This window comes from Ursus americanus, chromosome 6 (genome assembly GCF_024610735.1).
Source record: "Ursus americanus isolate L20-20 chromosome 6, mUrsAme1.1.p, whole genome shotgun sequence".
Lineage (NCBI taxonomy): Eukaryota > Metazoa > Chordata > Mammalia > Carnivora > Ursidae > Ursus > Ursus americanus.
In genome coordinates, this window is record NC_142132.1 from 892,064 (window position 1) to 910,077 (window position 18,014).

At 59.7% G+C, this 18,014-nt stretch overlaps 1 protein-coding gene across 2 annotated transcripts in view; it reads right to left on the reverse strand.

The window, feature by feature from the left end:
* The window catches only part of INPP5A (inositol polyphosphate-5-phosphatase A), a 182,828-nt gene that overhangs the window by 28,486 nt on the left and 136,328 nt on the right, over positions 1-18,014 (reverse strand). For both annotated transcript variants that reach the window (XM_045809422.2, XM_045809424.2), the window contains exon 9: positions 8,904-8,988. In XM_045809422.2, coding sequence (XP_045665378.2) covers positions 8,904-8,988 — 85 coding nt within the window. The remainder of the gene's footprint in view (positions 1-8,903; positions 8,989-18,014) is intronic.

The window sequence follows — 18,014 nt, forward strand, 5'->3', positions numbered from 1 at the left end:
TAGAGAGCACTTCTGAGCCCACGGATGGGTCTGCCGGGAAAGCGCCAGGTCTAAACACTGGCACCCCGTGAGTGGGGCACCGAGAATCCAAGTGCTAGGTGTGACAGGCAGACACCCCAGCGCCCTGGACACCCACTGGAGTGCCAGGGACACAGAGAAGCACGACTCACGCTCCCTGATGACCAGCATCCGAAGACGTTACCCCGAGTCCTGAACATACACAAGGGTCACAACGAAGAGCCATCGTTCCACTAAAGGCTCTGGAATGGAACCAGGGGCTTTGAAACTCGCCTTGGTCCCTGCTGACCTGTGCATCCGAGGGAAGTGCTGGGAAGGGAGCGTCTCACCCGCCGACCGCCTGCTTCTCTGCCTGTCCCGCTGGGGGTGGGCTCACGCTGCACTCAGACAGCTGCCCCCACTGCCGGTGTGGCTGCCGAGCAGGCCCTGGGAGCCCCGGCCCCCGAAATAGGACGGACACAGCCATGCACCCCCGGCCTGAGACAGAAGGCCCCCTCCCCGTCCTGCACCGCACACAGGCAGACACAGGCGGCAGGTGTTGTGTGCACGCGTGTTTCCGGCACACACAGGCGCACACCACGTGTACGCACATCCCCGCACACACGCACGGCTCCGGGACGCAGAAGGGTGTGGCTGCAGGGGAGGGCGGTGCAGACAGGCGTGTCCCGGTGGTGATCCCGCTGGTTTTGGGGATGAGGCTCCTCAGCGCTAACACATAGGACAGTCCCGGACGGAGCCAGAGGGCCTGAGGACCGAGCAGGGCAGCTTCAACCAGAGAGCATCTCGGAGTCTCGTCCTCTCTCTGGAAAGGCGCCCACCGCCTCCAGCAGGAACTGCCCCCGATGGTCCCCGTCCCATTTATGCGGACTTCCTGCGAGCTCCAGCTCGTTCCGACGTTTTCCCACCAAATCCCTGTGCTCTCGGCAGGAAAGACACCTCTTAGTAAGTGTTGGGGAAACAGCACCTCGAGAACCCTGAAGCGCTGACAGCACAGAAGCGAGGGCCCTGGCCACGGCGCCTGGGGGACACGGGGGCCGCTGGCGGGTCAGGAGGCGGCACTGTCACGAGGGTTACGTCAGCCGCCAGGGCACCTTCCTCTCTTTGTTCAGACTGTATGCTATTCATCCAGAACCACGATACGCCGTCAAGACGCTTCCATCTCTCCCCGGTCGGCGCCGCCCACTCCCTACCAGCCGGCGTAAGGGCGGGTGCTCACGGAGCGGCGGCAGCGCCCACGCTCGGGTGTGCTGGGCAAAGCCCCACAGTGGCTGTGAGCCCACGCGGGACCATGCAGCCGGCGCTCCGGAAGGAAGCTGCGTGCGCTCCTCTCAGACCAGTGTCCAGCAGGTGTGCGTACGCCGCAGCTTGGGACAGGAAGGAGGCCCTGGCCGGGGACACTGGACACGCTCTTGGTTTGGTCTCTCAAGAACACCCCGGGCTTCCACGGACACACCAGCGCTCCGAGCTGGGAGGGCTGGGGGCAGGGCCACTTCGTCCCACCAACAGCGCAGACCGCAGAGCGGGGGCCTGCCCACCAGCTTCGGCACCGGTCTGAGGTCCTACAATCCCCATGAGCTGTGCTGACGACCCGAGCGAGCATTACAGACTGGTGAGCTGGCCACCAACCAGCAAAGCAAGCTCCCACATACGGGACGGGGGAGGGGGGAGTGTCTCTTTTCATCTTTTTTCTGTAATTATGGGAATAATTATTTTGACAGCAACCAATTGGAAATTCAAGCTAGTGTTTATAAGGCAAACTTTCTGGAGAAAATCCTCTAAATATGAAACACAGAATTGTCATAATTAAGTACAACATTAGAGTTTGCTTTAGTGGGATGTCACAGGCCCTCTACCAAAACAGATCAGATAAAGGTCTCTTTCTTTCTGAAACAGTAATTAAATAAACTTAATGTTTAAATGAGTAAATCTGTTGTTTTAAAACGAGACTCTTAAAAAGCCACACAAGTAACCAATGCACCCTGTGCAAGCCCCCGACCCCGCCACGGCAGACACGCGTGGCTCCCGGAGCGAGGAGGCCTCCTGGACACGCAGCCCCTCTGCACCGGCTCCCAATTCAGAAGAGAAACCCCGACGAGCACCGGCGTCTGCTAGCGACACGGAGAGGACGGAGCCGTCTGCACTCGAGCCCACAGGCCCTCAGAGGCGGCTGAAGGTCTGCGAACGCTCCACGCCTGACGAGGCTTTCTCCAGACGCCTCTCGGGACCTGGGCTGGCGCAACCCTTCCATGCGTCTCATGGACGCCAGGCTGCCCAGAGCTCACACCCACCACTCCTGCCCCAGCACGGACAGAAATACCAACTCGCTGCTGGGGGGCTGCTGGGGGCTGACAGGGGCCCGCGTGCCCCGTGTTAGCGGCGGAGTGTCTGGGGCGCGGCCAGGGCTTGGTCGACAAGCTAACTGGAGACCAGACGCACGCCAGCACTTCACCCTGCACTCAGTGTGGGCACAGCGACCTTCCCGGCTGGGCGGAACTCGCAGGGCCTCCTGATGGGCTGGCATAGGCCGTGACGGGGCGATGCCCCTTCCAGGCCAAGTGGGAGCGCCTTCCCCAGGACGCGGGAACACCCTGAGGGAAGGAGGCTGGCGGCAGCGAAGTATGCGGTCTGGGGATGGGGCTCTGGCCCCCGGGGAGCCTGGCCGCACCCCTCCTGCTGGTGGTGGTCTTCGGTGGTTTCATGACGCGGGGGGTGTGCTCTGCCGTGGTTCCCTCCGGCCCCTTCCAGGGCTGGCATCATCAGTGCTGGGGGAACCCCTCCCAGACGGGTCCTCACAGGACCCATGTCCCAACAGGCGCACCTGGCACCCGCGTGCACGCGCACGTGTCAGTCACTGGCAACCGGTTTTCAAAACGGCCGCCAGCCTCCAAAAGCACATCCATCACCATCACTGTCAGGGATGAAGGGCGGCAGGTGGGCGCGCGGCCGGGCCTCGCGGAGACGGCAGCGCCTGGCACTGCTGTCACTCTCTGTCACTGCGGCCAGCTGAGCGCCCCAGCTGCCAGTCGCCACCGCACAAGGCATAAAACATACCCTCAGAGCGGCCCGCCGGCAGGGCTGAGCAGAGGCCGCGGTAAGAATCGGCTTCGTGACGCCCGGCCCATCGCATGGCACGTGACGGTCGTGTTTAACCTGTGTTTCAGTTACGGCTCGGGCAGTGCCGGCCTCGATCACAGGATGGTCCTTCCAGTTCTGTGCTGCGAGCACGCGGGATTGCGTGTGCATCTGGGACAGGACGCTGCCAATTCCCGGGGAGCAGGATCCTCTCACTCTGCGCTCAGCGGACCCCGCTCCCTGACCCTCTGCCATGACAAGGTTTCCCCATCCTGCCCGGGCCTGACTGACCCCCACCCTGGGAGATGCCCCGCCTGGCTCCAGCCGCTGGAGGGACAATCACTGCCTGTCCTTCACAGCGGCCGCGGCCGCAAGCTGCTCACTGGCCCCTCATTGTTTTGGAGGCAGATCGAATTAACCTCTGATGACTCCTGCCAGTGTGCTGGGAGGAACCCCCTCGCCCGGTTCCAGGGAGGCTGACCCTGCCACTCTAGGGGCAACTAGTCCCAAAGCCAAGTCAGGCAGCGGCTTCTCAGGGAAGCGTTCCAGAGACCCGCCCGGACGGACGAAGCGACGAGTGGCTTCCACATGTTGCCGTCAGGCAGGAGACGCGTTCCCATCTCAACTCCTCCTTAGGCCTTCCTACCACATGCAGCTGCGCCACTGTCCAGGGCATTGCTGGTCAGCAGCCACACTGATCTGGGCAATCTGAACACCTCGTGTGGGCTCCTTCTCCAGAACCCCGGGTTGAGGTTGGCACGGCCTTCTCCTTCTGTCCCCAGGACCCGATCTGCAAGCACTGAATGCGGGTGTCCACAAGCGGCTTTTCCAAGAGGGGTCTGCTGGGGGCAGTCTGCCTGTCCACCCGGGGGAGAGAAGGAGGGACAGTGCCAGGCACAGGCCAAGGCCAGTGGTGGACAGCGTGGGTTAAGTCGCACTGCTTCCTCCTGACCTGTGTCTTTCCTGGGCCATGCTGTGGGTTGGAAGGAGAGGTCGGGCACCCCACTCACCTCCTCAGCACCACGGAGGGGCAGAGAGCACTCTGGGCCCCTGGTGGTGGATGGACAGAGGACACACTGTGCTCATCCAGGCCCCCTCCTCCTGGCTGCCCACACCCCAGTGCCCACCCAGGGCTGCACCTCCCGCCCTGTCCACACTGCCAATCTCACCGATGCCCCCAGACCACACTTGAGAACCTAACAGGACCCCTTGCCCACAGGAGACCCCCTCCCAAAACATGGCTTGCTGGCCTCTGGTTGACACTAAAGTCCCAGACACAGCTGCATCCGAAACAGGGCTCTCCTGCAAAAGGCAGGTGCTTCTGAGCACAGGGTGTCGGGAAGCACAGACGCTCTGGAGGACTCTGCTCTCAGGTCGCTGTTTCGACTCCCAGGGGGCAGGGAATGGACGGAAAGGCACACTGGGAAGAGCAGACAAGGTGCAGGACTCAAGTGTTCCCAGCCAGCTGGGCCTTGGGGCCGTCCCACCTGCTAGGCAGACCCGCCCCCACAGCTCTCCTGGCACCCAGGCGGCCGGGCCTTGCATTCACCCCAGGGCACGCGGTAAGCATGCAGGAAATATCCGCTGGACAAATGAGGAAGAGACACTGGTTTGGAGTAGTCGGCTGGAAAGTGATAACCAGAATCGGAGTATCCAACCCACCCACGGGCGTCTGTGAAACAGAACCCACCCACACAGCCGCTGAAAACAACACAGAGCCCAAAGACCCACAGGACCCCGTAGCCTTCCATCTCCTAACACAGGGCAGCCTTCCACGAGGGTTCCGTAAACATCGCGGCTGTATCGGGGTTGCCCCGGCACAGTCCAGGCCAGAGGTGACACCAGCCACCATGCCCACGTCGCGTGAGAAGCCCTGGCTCAGCAGCGCCAGCTCAACGGGCGTCCTGGGTGTGTACCTGCCAGCGCCCGTCACCCGAGCCGGTGCGGGCCGCGGGGCTCCAGGGGACGCCGAGATGCACGAGGCTCAACCTAACGCTTCCCAACACAAGGCCTGGAGCTCTGCAGCCCCGAGGATGCGCGTTTCTAACGAGCTCCCGGGGATGCTGCCCGACAGGAAGTGGTGCCTGACGGTCCCACCGTAGCCTCGCTAGACGGTTAATTTGGAAGGCTATAGACAGTGAAGTGAAGTGGGTCAGAGGCCTGGTTGAGAGGGGTGGGCCCTGAATTGGCCAGGGCCAGACTCTAGGCGCCCAGGCTTCCCGAACATGTCTCCTCTACCATCTTCTTGAGGCCTGACTGCGGGTAACTCAGGGTCAGACTCTCTGGGTTCCCACAAAATTTCTACTCATTGTTTTTACAGTGGAAACCCTCCTAAAAACCCATGTCATTAGCAGATTCTGATTTTCCAAAAGAGGTGCTTACACAGTATTTTAAAATTTGGCGACTAAAGATGGCTTAACTGAGGCCACCGAAATTAATCACCCGTGGAAAAAAATCTGTTCTTTTTCAGTTGAACTTATTTTTAGATGAACCTTTGCCAAGAAGTGTGTTTACTGTTTAGCATTCAGTGTTTCAAGTGGAGCGGAGACGTGTCGTTCTGGTGTTACGTGCTGTCACGCGTGGAAGAGGGCTCCCCCCAAATCTGTGTCCACCCAGACCTCAGAACGTGACCTTATTCTGAAGGAGGGTCTTTGTAGATGTAATTAGTTAGGGACCTCGAGATGAAACCAGGCTGGATTTCGGACGGGCCCCAAGGCCAATGACTGGTGTCCCCAAGAAGGGACAGGGAGGACGGCGTTGGGAGAGGCCACGTGATGACGATGAGCAGCTGAGAAGCAGCGGCACTGGTACTGCACCGCTGTCAGGAGCGCCTTCTGTGACCTTCCGAGGCCTCCCTGCACCCTCCCCACTGCGCATCCCGGGCGTGCCCGCTCTTGGCCTGATGTGGCTTGGACCTCGGGTTCCCAGGACCTGCAGCTGCCTACGGGCCCTGTGCCTCCCCAGCCCCACCACCGTGGGGCTTCCTAGGGGAACAGTCAACAGGGACCCGGAGGGATACGTAGAAGCGTTTAAGCTAGGACGTACTGGTAATGCATTTATTAACTGACCTCCTCGAACAAGACACCACACAGATGCACGTTTATTACTTTTCCCGGTGCTTCAAACCATACTTGGCACCGATGTCGCCCAGACGTGCAGGGATGGGAAGGGGCAGGTAATGACGTGGGAATGGAGCTTCTCTCCACCTGAGCTCCGAAAGTGCAGGTGCCCGACTCCCCTGTGTCTCCTTCTCCCTTGCCCCGGGGTGCTGGGCCAGGGCCAGCCTGACAGAAGACGAGGCTGGGGGCCAGTGCAGGGCCCTGTGGGGTCAAGGAGGGGCAAGCATATGTGCACTACTCCACTTCTTCTGAAAATCTGAATCCTATCCTAAGAATAGCATTTCAAATCATTCCGTCTCTGTGTCAGTTAATTTTGATGGGAAAGTCATCAGAACGAAGACCCTCCTTTATTTTCTTGCAGGAAGGGGAGGGGAGAGCTGGGCAGACTTACAAAAACTAGTAGCTCAACAGACATTGATGCTTTTCGATCCTGAACCTTCACGGGCAGCCTGAAGATTCTTGAAGCTCCTTAGTGATCTTGAGAAAAATGTTAGCTCTTAGGAGAACCTACCCCAGTTCACAAGACAGTTCCTCCCGTCAGCTGGGACCACTGTGTGCAGGAGCTCCTTGTTTTAGGACACGGGCTGAGCTGCTAAAGGCCACGGAGCAGGGGAAGGCGTCGGAGAAGGTACCTTTGGCGTGAGGGCCGCGTTACATGACAAACAGCACGCAGTGTCTTTTGTCAACCTGTGGAGCGGCCCCCAGCCCCCAGCCTTCGTCCCGGAGAGCACGCAGCACGCAAGCTCAGTCCCGCACACTTGCTCTCCCAGCCGGCAGGCAGGAGGAAGTGTGGTTCTTCAGACAGGAGGCCCTAATGCGCCAGTGACCCCACGCTTCTGGCTCCCATTGCCCCCGCATCCCCTGCTCTCGCAGGCCAGCCTCCCAGCTCAGCACCTGCCAGGGAAATAGCTGTGCTGCAGGCCACACACCTCTGCAGCCATTCTAGACACGCAACTAGCAACCCCAGCCCGAGCCGGAGCAGCTGCCCCCTCCTGGGGTATTGGTTTCACAGGGAAGAAAAAGCCACATTGGACACTCTCAGACCTCTTTGAACGCACAACCTGCTAGACAGCTTAGGTCTTTCGAGGGATCTTTTCTTCTCTGCACACTGCTCAGCTCAGCGAGGAGGCCAGAGGCGCGAGCGAGGGCTGCTCCGCCCAGTAGGCTCACTGTCCCGAGCGCCAGTCAGAAATGACCCCTGCGTAGAGGGTCAGGATCTCATAAAAGTGTGGCTTTTCAACCCCCAGTGGCCTGAAATTAACGGGGGTGGTGGCCTTTGGCGAGGGCACCCAGGGCCCTGACAGCGTCAGACACAGGGGCACATTTCAACAAGACAGATGAGCTCCCGGGCTCGCAGGAGGGCTTGAGATCTGATGGATTTGCTCTCCACCCTCCAAATGAGGAAAGGAAAACTAGCAGAACGAAGCGAAGGATTTCAAATTCCTGGCGGGATTCACTTGCCCACCCGAAATGCTTGTGGCGGGCAGCCCCGCCTCCTGCAGCGCCAGTGCCCCATGGTCTCCCAGCACTCGGTGCTCGTCTTGTCCAGGCGCGATGGCCACATACTACCTGAGAGCCGGCCCAGTGGGCTGCCATCGGATTCATTAAATTATGAAAGAAGAGAATTTCAATACATCACGCGTCTCTTGTCAACCACAAGGAGCTTTGGAATGAATGATGGACAGCCCACCCCCTCGGACCTCAAGGAACAACTTCTGCAGAGGATGGACGATGGACACGCGGCAGTGTCTGTGCCGGGAATGCCGACGGGAGGGGACAGCTTGGACGACCCGCGTGTCTCCATCCGGGGTGCGCGGCACACCTGGTGTGGGCTGCCGGCCTCCCAAGTGCGGGCATGCGGCGGGGGCTGGGGTGGGCTCCCCTCCGCTGCAGCTGGTACTGGGGCTGTGGTCACTGCTGCACGGGCGCGACCTGGAGCCTTGGCCCTGAGCCGGGGCCACACGCCCCCCTTCCCTGCTGCAGAGCTGATGCTCCGAGGTCACATGGCTGGGACAGGGCAGCGCCAAGGCTTTCTGTCTGCACCTGCACGTAGTGGGGCATCCCGCCAGGGGCCCTGTGGGTGCACCCAGGAGACACATGGCCTCCAAACTCCCAGGGATCGAGTGACATCCACAAATTTTTCAGTGAAAGACTGGTTTCCAGGGATGCCCGGGTGGCTTAGCTGGTTAAGCATCTGCCTTTGGCTCAGGTCATGATCCCAGGGTCCTGGGATCAAGTCCCGCATCGGGCTCCCTGCTCAGTGGGGAGTCTGCTTCTCCCTCTCCCTCTGCTGTTCCTCCTGTTTGTGCTGTCAAATAAATAAAATCTCTAAAAAAAAAAAAAAAAAAGACTGGTTCCCAGCACTTGCAATGAGGAAGCTGAAGAGCAGCCCCACAGCCACAACCGCTTTTCCACAGCAGACGACAGAGCCTCACAGCAGGACATGACGTCTCTGGCTGGCAACGACCACCCGAGCAGCTACAGAGGTGTGGGGGCCTCTGTCCATTTCTATTTCTGGTAACAGCCCCCTTTTCGACAGTAAAACGTCTTTCTCGGGAACGTTTGCCTTAAATACAAGCAGTGGGAACGGCAGGGCTGAACTGGCCTGTGAGGGGCAGACTCTGAGTCTGCGGCTTTTGTTAGAACCCCTGACTGCGGCGAGGGCTCCCATCGAGGCTGGGAGCAGGTGCCTACCTCCACCACGGACTTGGAGTCCAGCCGGAAGTTGAAATCGCCAAACACAAAGTACGATACTTTCTCGAATCGCTGGTCGATGATTCTGGGAGGAGAGAAGGAGACAGTGTTACCACCACGCCAGGCAATCAGCCTCCTGCCACCACGTGCCCCTTGCATGTGGCTTCTGCACACTCCCAAACAGCACGGTGGCCATGCCACACGGCAACCAGACATGGGAGGCTCTCTCCACATGGACATGTGCGTGCTGCCAGTGCGTCCTCACAAGTGGGCCAGCACGGCGTGGAAACCACATCTGGTGGGAGGTCCAGCCCACATGCGGGAGGAACGAGGGCCAGGTCGGGGCTCTCGTGGGGGGTGGGGGGCACAGGGTCGAGACGCAGGGTAAGGACTGTGGGCCGGGGCCTCCGCCTGGCGCCTACACGACTCCTCCCCGGCAGGACATACGCTTGAGCTCGCTCTGGAATTTCCAAGTTTCAAAGGTATAAAAGCACAACTGCATCTTTTTTCTAAGCAAGGCACTGCTTGCTTGGAAACATCTTTTCCACCTATTTCAAATCGAGTGCAATCCATTTTCTATTTTTCCAGTGAGAAACGCACACATGGCAAGTGTGTGACAGCCTACGCGTCAGCCAGAGCCTCTCCCCTCACGGCAGGGCACGAAGACTGCTCCCTCCACCCGCCCCAACAGGGCAGCAAGGCGATTAATGACCACTATTCGCTTCTGGCGGCAAAGCAAAGCGCTGGTCACTTCCGAACGGAGAAGAGACCGCGAACCGCTGCTAACTAGACAACCTGCAGAGCAGAACGTGTGCTCGGCACAGAGGAAGGGACGCTCAGGGAGCAAGGCTCCCACGTCACTGCCTGGCCGTGGCTCCACTCACTTGCTGGGACAGAGCTGTGAGGCTGCAGGGGCACCAGGGGGTGGGGCGCATCTCAAGATGGGACTAAAATCAAATGTCGCCAGGCAGGCAAAGGCCAGGGGCAAAGTCTTAACCAGACTAACTTGGAAACTTCCGTTGGTTACCAAGAAACCTGGTGCATCTCCAGTCCACCCAGCAATGCCCCTCCGTGCCAGCAGTGTCTGGGCCAGCCTGGACGTCATACTTGGGTGCCGTGTCCCCCTGCCTCAGCCTCCTCGCTTGATTCATCAGCTTGAGAAACAGAAGAAAGGACCAAGTACAGGACCATGTGCCATCCTGCGTGGCTCTGCAATGTTCTCCTGGGTCACGAGAAGGGTCTCTGCAGGCCGTGGCTGCTGCCTTCCTGGCAGTGAGGGGTGGGTGGGGCACGCAGGGTCCTGGCATCCTGGTAGCTCGCAGATGCCTAACTGTGTCTGTCAACACTCTGTCAATCGTCCCGTCCGCAGGGACAAGCTGCATTTCTGCTTGAATCTGCACCCCATGCACCCTCCACGCCCTCACGAGGACTCACGAGGCTGCCCACCTGGTCAGGTACTTGTTGAACCTGCATTTTCTGTTTCAACTTATTTCTGGCCTGTTTTTCTTTTCAGTTTCTCGCTGCTTTCTTTGTGAATTCCAGGAGCCTCCCTGGACCTGCTGAGAATGCACCCTCTGGTCCGTGGCGGCTCCCTGGGCCGTGAGCGAGTGTTCACCCCCGTGCGGGTGGCGTGCGGGCCCCTGGCCGTGCGTCCTCCCCGGAAGGCCTGCCCAGCCCCGGGCCGCGGATGGCTCCCCTTCTTCCATTTTCACAGCAGAGCTCCGCTGTTGGCCTTTAATCCGTCTGGAATCACACTGTGACGTCGGGATCTCAGGGTATCGATTTTCTTGGCGGTCGATCGAACGCTCCGTTTGTTCAACATTCAATCCTCTTCCTAGTCAGTTTGTGCAGCATGAAATTCCCTGAATCACACAGGCCTTTCTGAGGCCATACGTTCTTCCCCGCAGACCGTCACCAACCCCCCAATACCTGCCAGCAAGGCGACTTTCCACAGGGACGCCTCTGCCGTGGACGATTCCTTCAAACACATCTCTGCTATTTTCATATTTCTCTCCCATTTTAATCACCGTATCATCTTCGTCTAGTTACGTTCCACAAAACACCCTGTTTTCCTTTTTAATTGGAATAACTTTCGATTTATACACGAATTTGAAAACGAAGGACATATTTAACAGTTCCCTGGTCAGCGCAGATGACCAGCAGTTTACTTGCTGTAAACTCTTCGATCGAGGAAACACAGCCCGAGAACAGAAGTGTCAGGGGTGCTGGTGGGGCGCCTGCTGACCCAGCCCACGGGCTCACCAGCGTGCCCAGGACCACCGCCACCCCTCCTCCCCACCCTCGCCCCGCACGGGACTCCGTCTGTCAGCAGGAAGCCCGCCACCTCTCCCGTCCTGAAGAGACTAAAGCTTCTGCCGTTAAACATCCTCAGAAGAAAAAACTCCTTACACAACATGTGTAGGGCGCCTAGAAAGGTCTTCAGAGCGTCCCCACATCGGGACCCCTGCAGCGTGGGTCTCCCAGTCATGGGCCCCACGGACACTGCGGTGCAGTCAGGTGCACAGAAGCTCCAGCAGGAAAGAAGGCCACAACGCGTTCTGCTCTCAGCAGGTGCCTCAGCCCCGAGAACTAGGGCCCCTCACACGATCCTGGTGCTGCCACGGGCAGGCCCTCCTGGGACAGAATACAATCACTGGGGCTCAACCACAGTGCTTCTAAACCGGCATCATTCACAGCTTATTACGGGGACTGACTGCTGTTTTCCGAGGTCACAGAGACACCTGTTGCCCCCGAGGGCACCTGTCCCCCGGAATTCCCGCAGGAGGCGGGCACCCAAGGAGGCACAGGGTCCCCTCGCAAAATGCAATTCTGTGTGTCGTACCAGGAGGTGGCTGCTCTCTGAGCCTGGCTCCACGATCCCGCCAGCCTGCCCAGCCTCCCGTCTCAGGGCCCCGCTGTTACCCCCACGCTGCGCACCCTCCTCGCCTGCTTCTCTCCAGGCAGCCCGCTCATGGCGGGGATCCCTCACCAGAGGCAGGGCCGCCTGGCCAGGCTGGCTCCGTGCGCATCATTCCGCCAAGGCCTGGAGACACAAAGGCTGGGTGGGCGCCGTCAAGGTCAAGGGGGTCTCTGAGGTCAGAAGGAATGCTGTTCACAGGATTGTTTCCTAACGCTCATCAGCTGCTTACACTGGGTGCTGGCCAGTCGCTGGGAGCGGGCGGGGATGTGGTGAGCAGAACGTCAGCACAACGCCTGGGACCCCCGGGGGCCGCGCACCCCGGCCTCCTCCCAGCCAGCGCCCATGACCTCATGCCTCTCAAACACATTTCTCTTTTCTTTCTTTTTAATTTTTCTGAGAAAAGCTAAACCAAAGCACATTCTGGCTTGCTCTTGCCGAAGGGAAGAGTGTGTTCCTCCCTGTAAGCGGCAGAGAATCTAGCCCTGTCCGCTAAACAGCACAGGGGCACTCACGTTCCGTGAGGAGGCTCCACGGAGAACGCGACCAACGGGTCAGACTCACAACCCCGCTCTCTCTGCAATTTGCTCCTTTTGGGATTGCGAGCACGGAGCCTGAGGGAAACCGCGTGTGCCCGCAGAAACGTGACGCGGGACATGCGTGTGCTGTGTACGTGGCGCACACACGTGTTCTGTACGTGTAGATGTTGCACCCGTGTGGGGCGTGTGTACACGTGTCACGTGTGTGTGCAGTCCATTTCTTACCAAGGGTCCTTCCTCCGTCCCCATAGCTTTAGGAGACTAATCAGAGCAGGGAAGGGAGTTAAAGGTGCCCGTCGATTCCTAGCTGTTTCCTAAGCCAACCTCTGCCGTAAGAAATGCCGTGTGTTCTGGTACGATTTGCTGGAAATTGCCATCAAGCTCTGTGCTGGAACAAGGCGAGCCCTTCACATTTCCTGGGATCAATGAACGTTCCGAAGGCGGGGAAAGCCACTGGTGTCACCAGGCCGCTCTGGATCTCTAGCACACGTGGAGGCCGTGGCAGGAGCAGCAACTGCCCACAGAGGGGACGACGGGAACAAAGGAAGTCAGGTCCAAGCCTGAGGTTCCAGCGGGAGAAGACAGTTTCCGGGACAGCAGAGACCCCGGGCTCACAGGCACGGGGCCTCCGGGGGAGCAGGCGCTGGACACAGGCCGCCCATGTCCTCACGGGGCTCAAGGCACTGATCTGAGCGGACGGTCCCAGCCTGACGGGACAGATGGCTGCAGAGTGGCTGCAGAGGACGCAGGCAGCCGGCGCCCTGGGAACAGACGATGGAAGCCAACAACTGTTGGCTAATCGAACAGCAGAGCACGTCTGCAGGTAAATCCCTTCCTGAAAAACCAACCAACTTCAGATTTACTATGTGACTGAATAAACTCGGAAAAGCTCCAGGGTGTCCAGTGAGAGGAAACGCTAGCTTCCTAAGGCTCTCCTGGATGGCGGGCCTTTCCCGCCCCCACGACGCACAGGACGCCCACGGCCACGCCAGCCCTGCCCCCAAGGGAGCCACGCTGCTGCAGGGATTCTGTCCACAGGCCTGGATTCTTGTAATACTATCATTGAAAACCTAAACTTTATCACATTTCCACGCCCTGCTCCTTCTGATGTAATGGCCTACGGTCATCAATAACAGCCACCATCTCCAAGGGTCGCGTGGTGGCGTGAGGTGGGGGGGCCGTCGCGGCCGAGGCAATCACCTGAGTGCCGGGCCCGCTGCCCTCACGGCACTCACTTTTAATTTCAGTATAGTGCCATTTGGACCAAGAGAAAAAAGTTGTTTTAAAATTAATTACCTTGTCAGACGCTATTATGATTAAAAAGTAGGCCTACATCAATACCAGGTGCCTAATTCAAAAAGAGAATTACAAGAAGAGCCATACAGATCCATCTTTCAGGCCTTGAAAACAGAACCTCGTTCTGTTTTGACAGGCGATTTCATTATGTGACAAGTGACGCTGACACGCGCTGTGTCACAGAGGCCCTCACGCTGAGGACAGGGCCGCGCACCCGTGCCTCGAGGAACCAGTGATGCCCACCCTCCCAGGACGGAGACGTTGTTCCCTGAAGGGACTCGTGGCTTCAACCGTCAGACACTACAGCATTCCTGGCTGGTGGCCTCGGCCCACGTGGCACAGACAGCGCCAAGGACGCGCAGACCGCGTGTCGCCCCCGAGAACCTGGTGCGGTTTGGAAAGCAAGTGGGACGCCAGTCGGAACGCTCCAGCGGGTCCAACACCCCAGGATCACTCCCTTCCCTTCGCTTTGCTCTTTTAATTACGGCCCACGTGGAGTTCACACAGGAGCACGAGGTGACCGGCGTGGGCGTTGGTTCCTCGGATCCGCAGGCACGACGGCCTCTGCGCATGCGGCTCCAGGCAGCGGACACCAGGCACAGCGGTGGTTCGGCGCACAGACGACGAAGCTGCCCTGGCCGAGCAGACCACCTGCTTCCCCTTCCGAGCAACGGACGGACGCGTGTGGAGCTCGTGCAGGGCCAGCAGCCCCCACGAGCACAGTCCCCCGGGCAGGACACCTGCCAGACCAGAGAGCCTGGGATGATGGTCCGTACACAGCGCATCTGAGGCAGACACAGGGAAAGGGATTTCATGGAAGCACAAAGAACGGTCTGCTCAGAGGGCCTGGGCCAGCGTCCGGCAGGCACAGACACCTGACCGTCCCCTTCGTGTCAAGCAACGTCCCCAGAAGCCGCCTACCTGAGGGGCCTCAGTGAGGGCCCGCTGACGGGCCAGCCATAAGCACTCAGTGCGTGACACACTCCCCAGGGCTGGGGCGTCTTGCAGGCCTAGTGGACGGAGGGTGTGACACCTGAGGGGCCCAAGGTGGGGAGCTCCGTGGCTCTGCACTGGGGTGCAGTGGCAGGCATGGCAGGCACCCCTCAGACCGTGGGAAGTGTGTGCTGGGGCCCCAGCGCGTCCCTGGCTCGAGGGCAGCTTGCTGTTAGTGCTGGGGGGCCCGGGGGGGGGGGTACGTGAACCCTCAGCCACAGGTGTGGGGTTGGCTGGAGCGGCTACAGCGCAGCTTGGTGGCACAGGGCCAAGCAAAGCTCTAGCTGGTGACATGTGAGTCACGATGTCCATCGTCTCCCATTACCTCCCACCGCAAACTACTGCCACGTTTCCAAAACTTGCCTCTTGTCCTAGCAGCTGGAGGCCTGAGCCAGCTGTTAGCATGAGGCCGTGAGGCCCTGTTGAGCCCTGAACAGTACCTCTGTCCCCAGAGTCTCAGGTCGAGGCCCTGACCCCCTTGAGGTTGGCCACAGGTCGGTCACACCACTGGGAGTGATGAAGGTGAGATGGAGTCCGAAGGCTGGGGCGCCCTCGGGAGCAGACAGCAGCGTGCTCTCCGCCTTGTGCGGACGCAGAGACCAGGCGGCCACGTACACACCCGGCGGTGGCTTCTCACCAGGATCCAGCGAGCTGGCCCAGGATCTCAGGGCTGCGAGCAGTCCATGTGTGTTGTCTGAGCCACGGATCTGTGGCACTTGGCACAGCAGCCCGAGGTGACAAGACAACCCGAGCCCATGGGGGTTGCTCACAGCCCCTGCCCGGGCCTCAGTGTCCTTGTCGTGCACTGTGATGGGGCTCCCCGTGCCGGGATTTTCCAGTGACCAAGTCCCTGCTCCTGCAGCCCACTGTCCTCCTGCAGAAGCATGGGGGGGGGCGCGGGGGTGGCAGCACCCTGTGAGCCCCGGGCCGTGAATCGTGCATAGGCTCCCGGCACCAGTTCCCAGTCTCACACCCGGTGAATAGCATTGAGACAGTGAACATGGGTTTTCCACACTGAGAACCGCCTCTCGAACTGCTCAGATGCCTCCACGAACCAGACCGTGCGCACAGAAGATCCTCGAGTGTCCTGGAAAGCAACCTTCGCTACAAGCGGGCGCAGGTCACACGTACAAGTGCACACCATCCGCGTTCCCTAGACCGGCGTGAGCACGGCTGCTGCCAGGCCGAGGACGCCAGCGGGCTGTCGGGTCGGAGTGCAGGGTGGCCGGACCACAGCTCGCGACATCGTCCTATTAGCAAATGCAGAGAAGCCAAGTAGTGGCCCAGCACAGACGCGGTCAAGGCAGGACGTGATGCGCGATGCTGAAGCTGTGGACAGTACTCCGCGGAACGCCCGGCGATGCTTGGGAATGCGCAGCCACGGCGCTCACAGATGCTCCCACGTGGGACGGCGCACACTGCAAGCGTGGGCGCTGCACACAAAGGCCTGCCCGCAGTGTAGACGGGACACACGGACGGGGTGGGGGCCTGCCCGCAGTGTAGACGGGACACAGGGACGGGGCGGGGGCCTGCCCGCAGTGTAGACGGGACACAGGGACGGGGCGGGGGCCTGCCCGCAGTGTAGACGGGACACACGGACGGGGCGGGGGCCTGCCCGCAGTGTAGACGGGACACAGGGACGGGGCGGGGGCCTGCCCGCAGTGTAGACGGGACACAGGGACGGGGCGGGGGCCTGCCCGCAGTGTAGACGGGACACACGGACGGGGCAGGGGCCTGCCCGCAGTGTAGACGGGACACACGGACGGGGCAGAGGCAGCCACACGTATGTTGGGAAAGGAAGATGGCTCAGGACGGCAAAGGCAGGCTTGACGACGCCGTTTCATTTCTTAACAGAAGGACACACGAGAGAACACAGACACACAGACGTGAGCGCTGACGGCAGGGCACACGCTGTCATCATGGTCTCCTACACTTTCTGGATGCTTGAACTTGTTTGCAGTGAAATAAAACAAAGGCTGTATCACAGACATGTCGATCGTCTGAGATGTACGGAGTAACGAGCTCGTTTTGCTGGGACTGCAACTGGACTTCACACGCCCCCGCTGGGTGCGTGCCTGCCTACCACTGGGAACACGCCGGTGGCCCAGAGCCCACGGGCTGAGCAGGGTCGAGGGCGCTGGCCTGTCCGGCCCCAGACTCCACGCCACATCAGACCCAAGACAACGGCGACCTCGGCCTCCGGGCTGACAGACGCCTGAGTGGACGTGTGGACGTCCCGCTCCCCGTGGGCACTCGGAGCGGGAAGAAGGTGGCGAGAAGCAGCTCTGAGGCCGGCCGCAGGGAGGGAGTGTCCCGAACGACCCAGGTCCTTAGCGCCGTGCTCGCCTTTGCCTAGAGACGCAGCGGCTTTTCTTCTCCACGCTGAACAGCCAGGCGAGTTCTGGGAACGGCCCGAAGAGAAACGTTTAGGCTGGAGGGGTCTTTGAGCAGCTGACAGCTGACTGATGGCCGCCCGGGAGGCCACAAAGGGGAGCGGTGCGGCGGGACGCATCACATCGCCTCTCCCTGGGAAACTAATTGCTCCCAATTGTTCCGAGCAACATTATTTTTCTGGCAATCATTTCCTCTGAATGCCCAAAATGAGCATGAAACAGCTCTTTTGCCTGGACATAAAAGTTAAATGTCCCAATGTTGATCAAATTAACTTGAGCGCCGGGACAATGGACTGTATTTCTGAGAAAATAATGGGGGGACAACGGGGCGCTTCATGCCAAGATTTCACAGTTGTAATGTAGAATGTTCTGTTGAACTAGGCCACGCCACGTTTCAAAGCGGAGACAGAAGAGCCCTGTCACTTGTGGAAAAAAATCTCATTTCACGGCCGAAAGCTTGGGGAGCCGTCAGGAAGTTCTGGTGCTGGCGGCTCAGGAAGGACCATGCTCCGAGGTCTCTGCTCCAGTTTAATCCGCAGGATGCGCCCCAAGTGCTGAGCTGTGTATGCGGCAGTCGGCCAGGGGTGCAGGTGCTCCCGGGGGAGGACGGGTCCCCAGGTGCACACGGCCCAGCACCGCCCGCCTGCCAGACTGACACTCTTCTTAATCGGGAGATGAAAAGCAAAACATTCACGAATTGCACCACAAACATTACGATTATTATTTGTAATAAACCCTGAAGGCCCCGGGCTGCACTGCATTAACACTGACGTCTCAAACAGGAGTCCTTTCCAGGTGAGCCGGGGCTGGGGTCAGCGTCCGCACGGGGCCCACCCTGCACAAGGGGCTCCGTGGAGCTCACAGTCGGCACTGCTGGGGCGTCAAACACTTCTGAGGAGTTTGCACACTGCAGGCAGAGTTTGTCTCTCGGGTTTCTGTAAATAAGTTTTTATTTTGGAACAATCTGAGATTT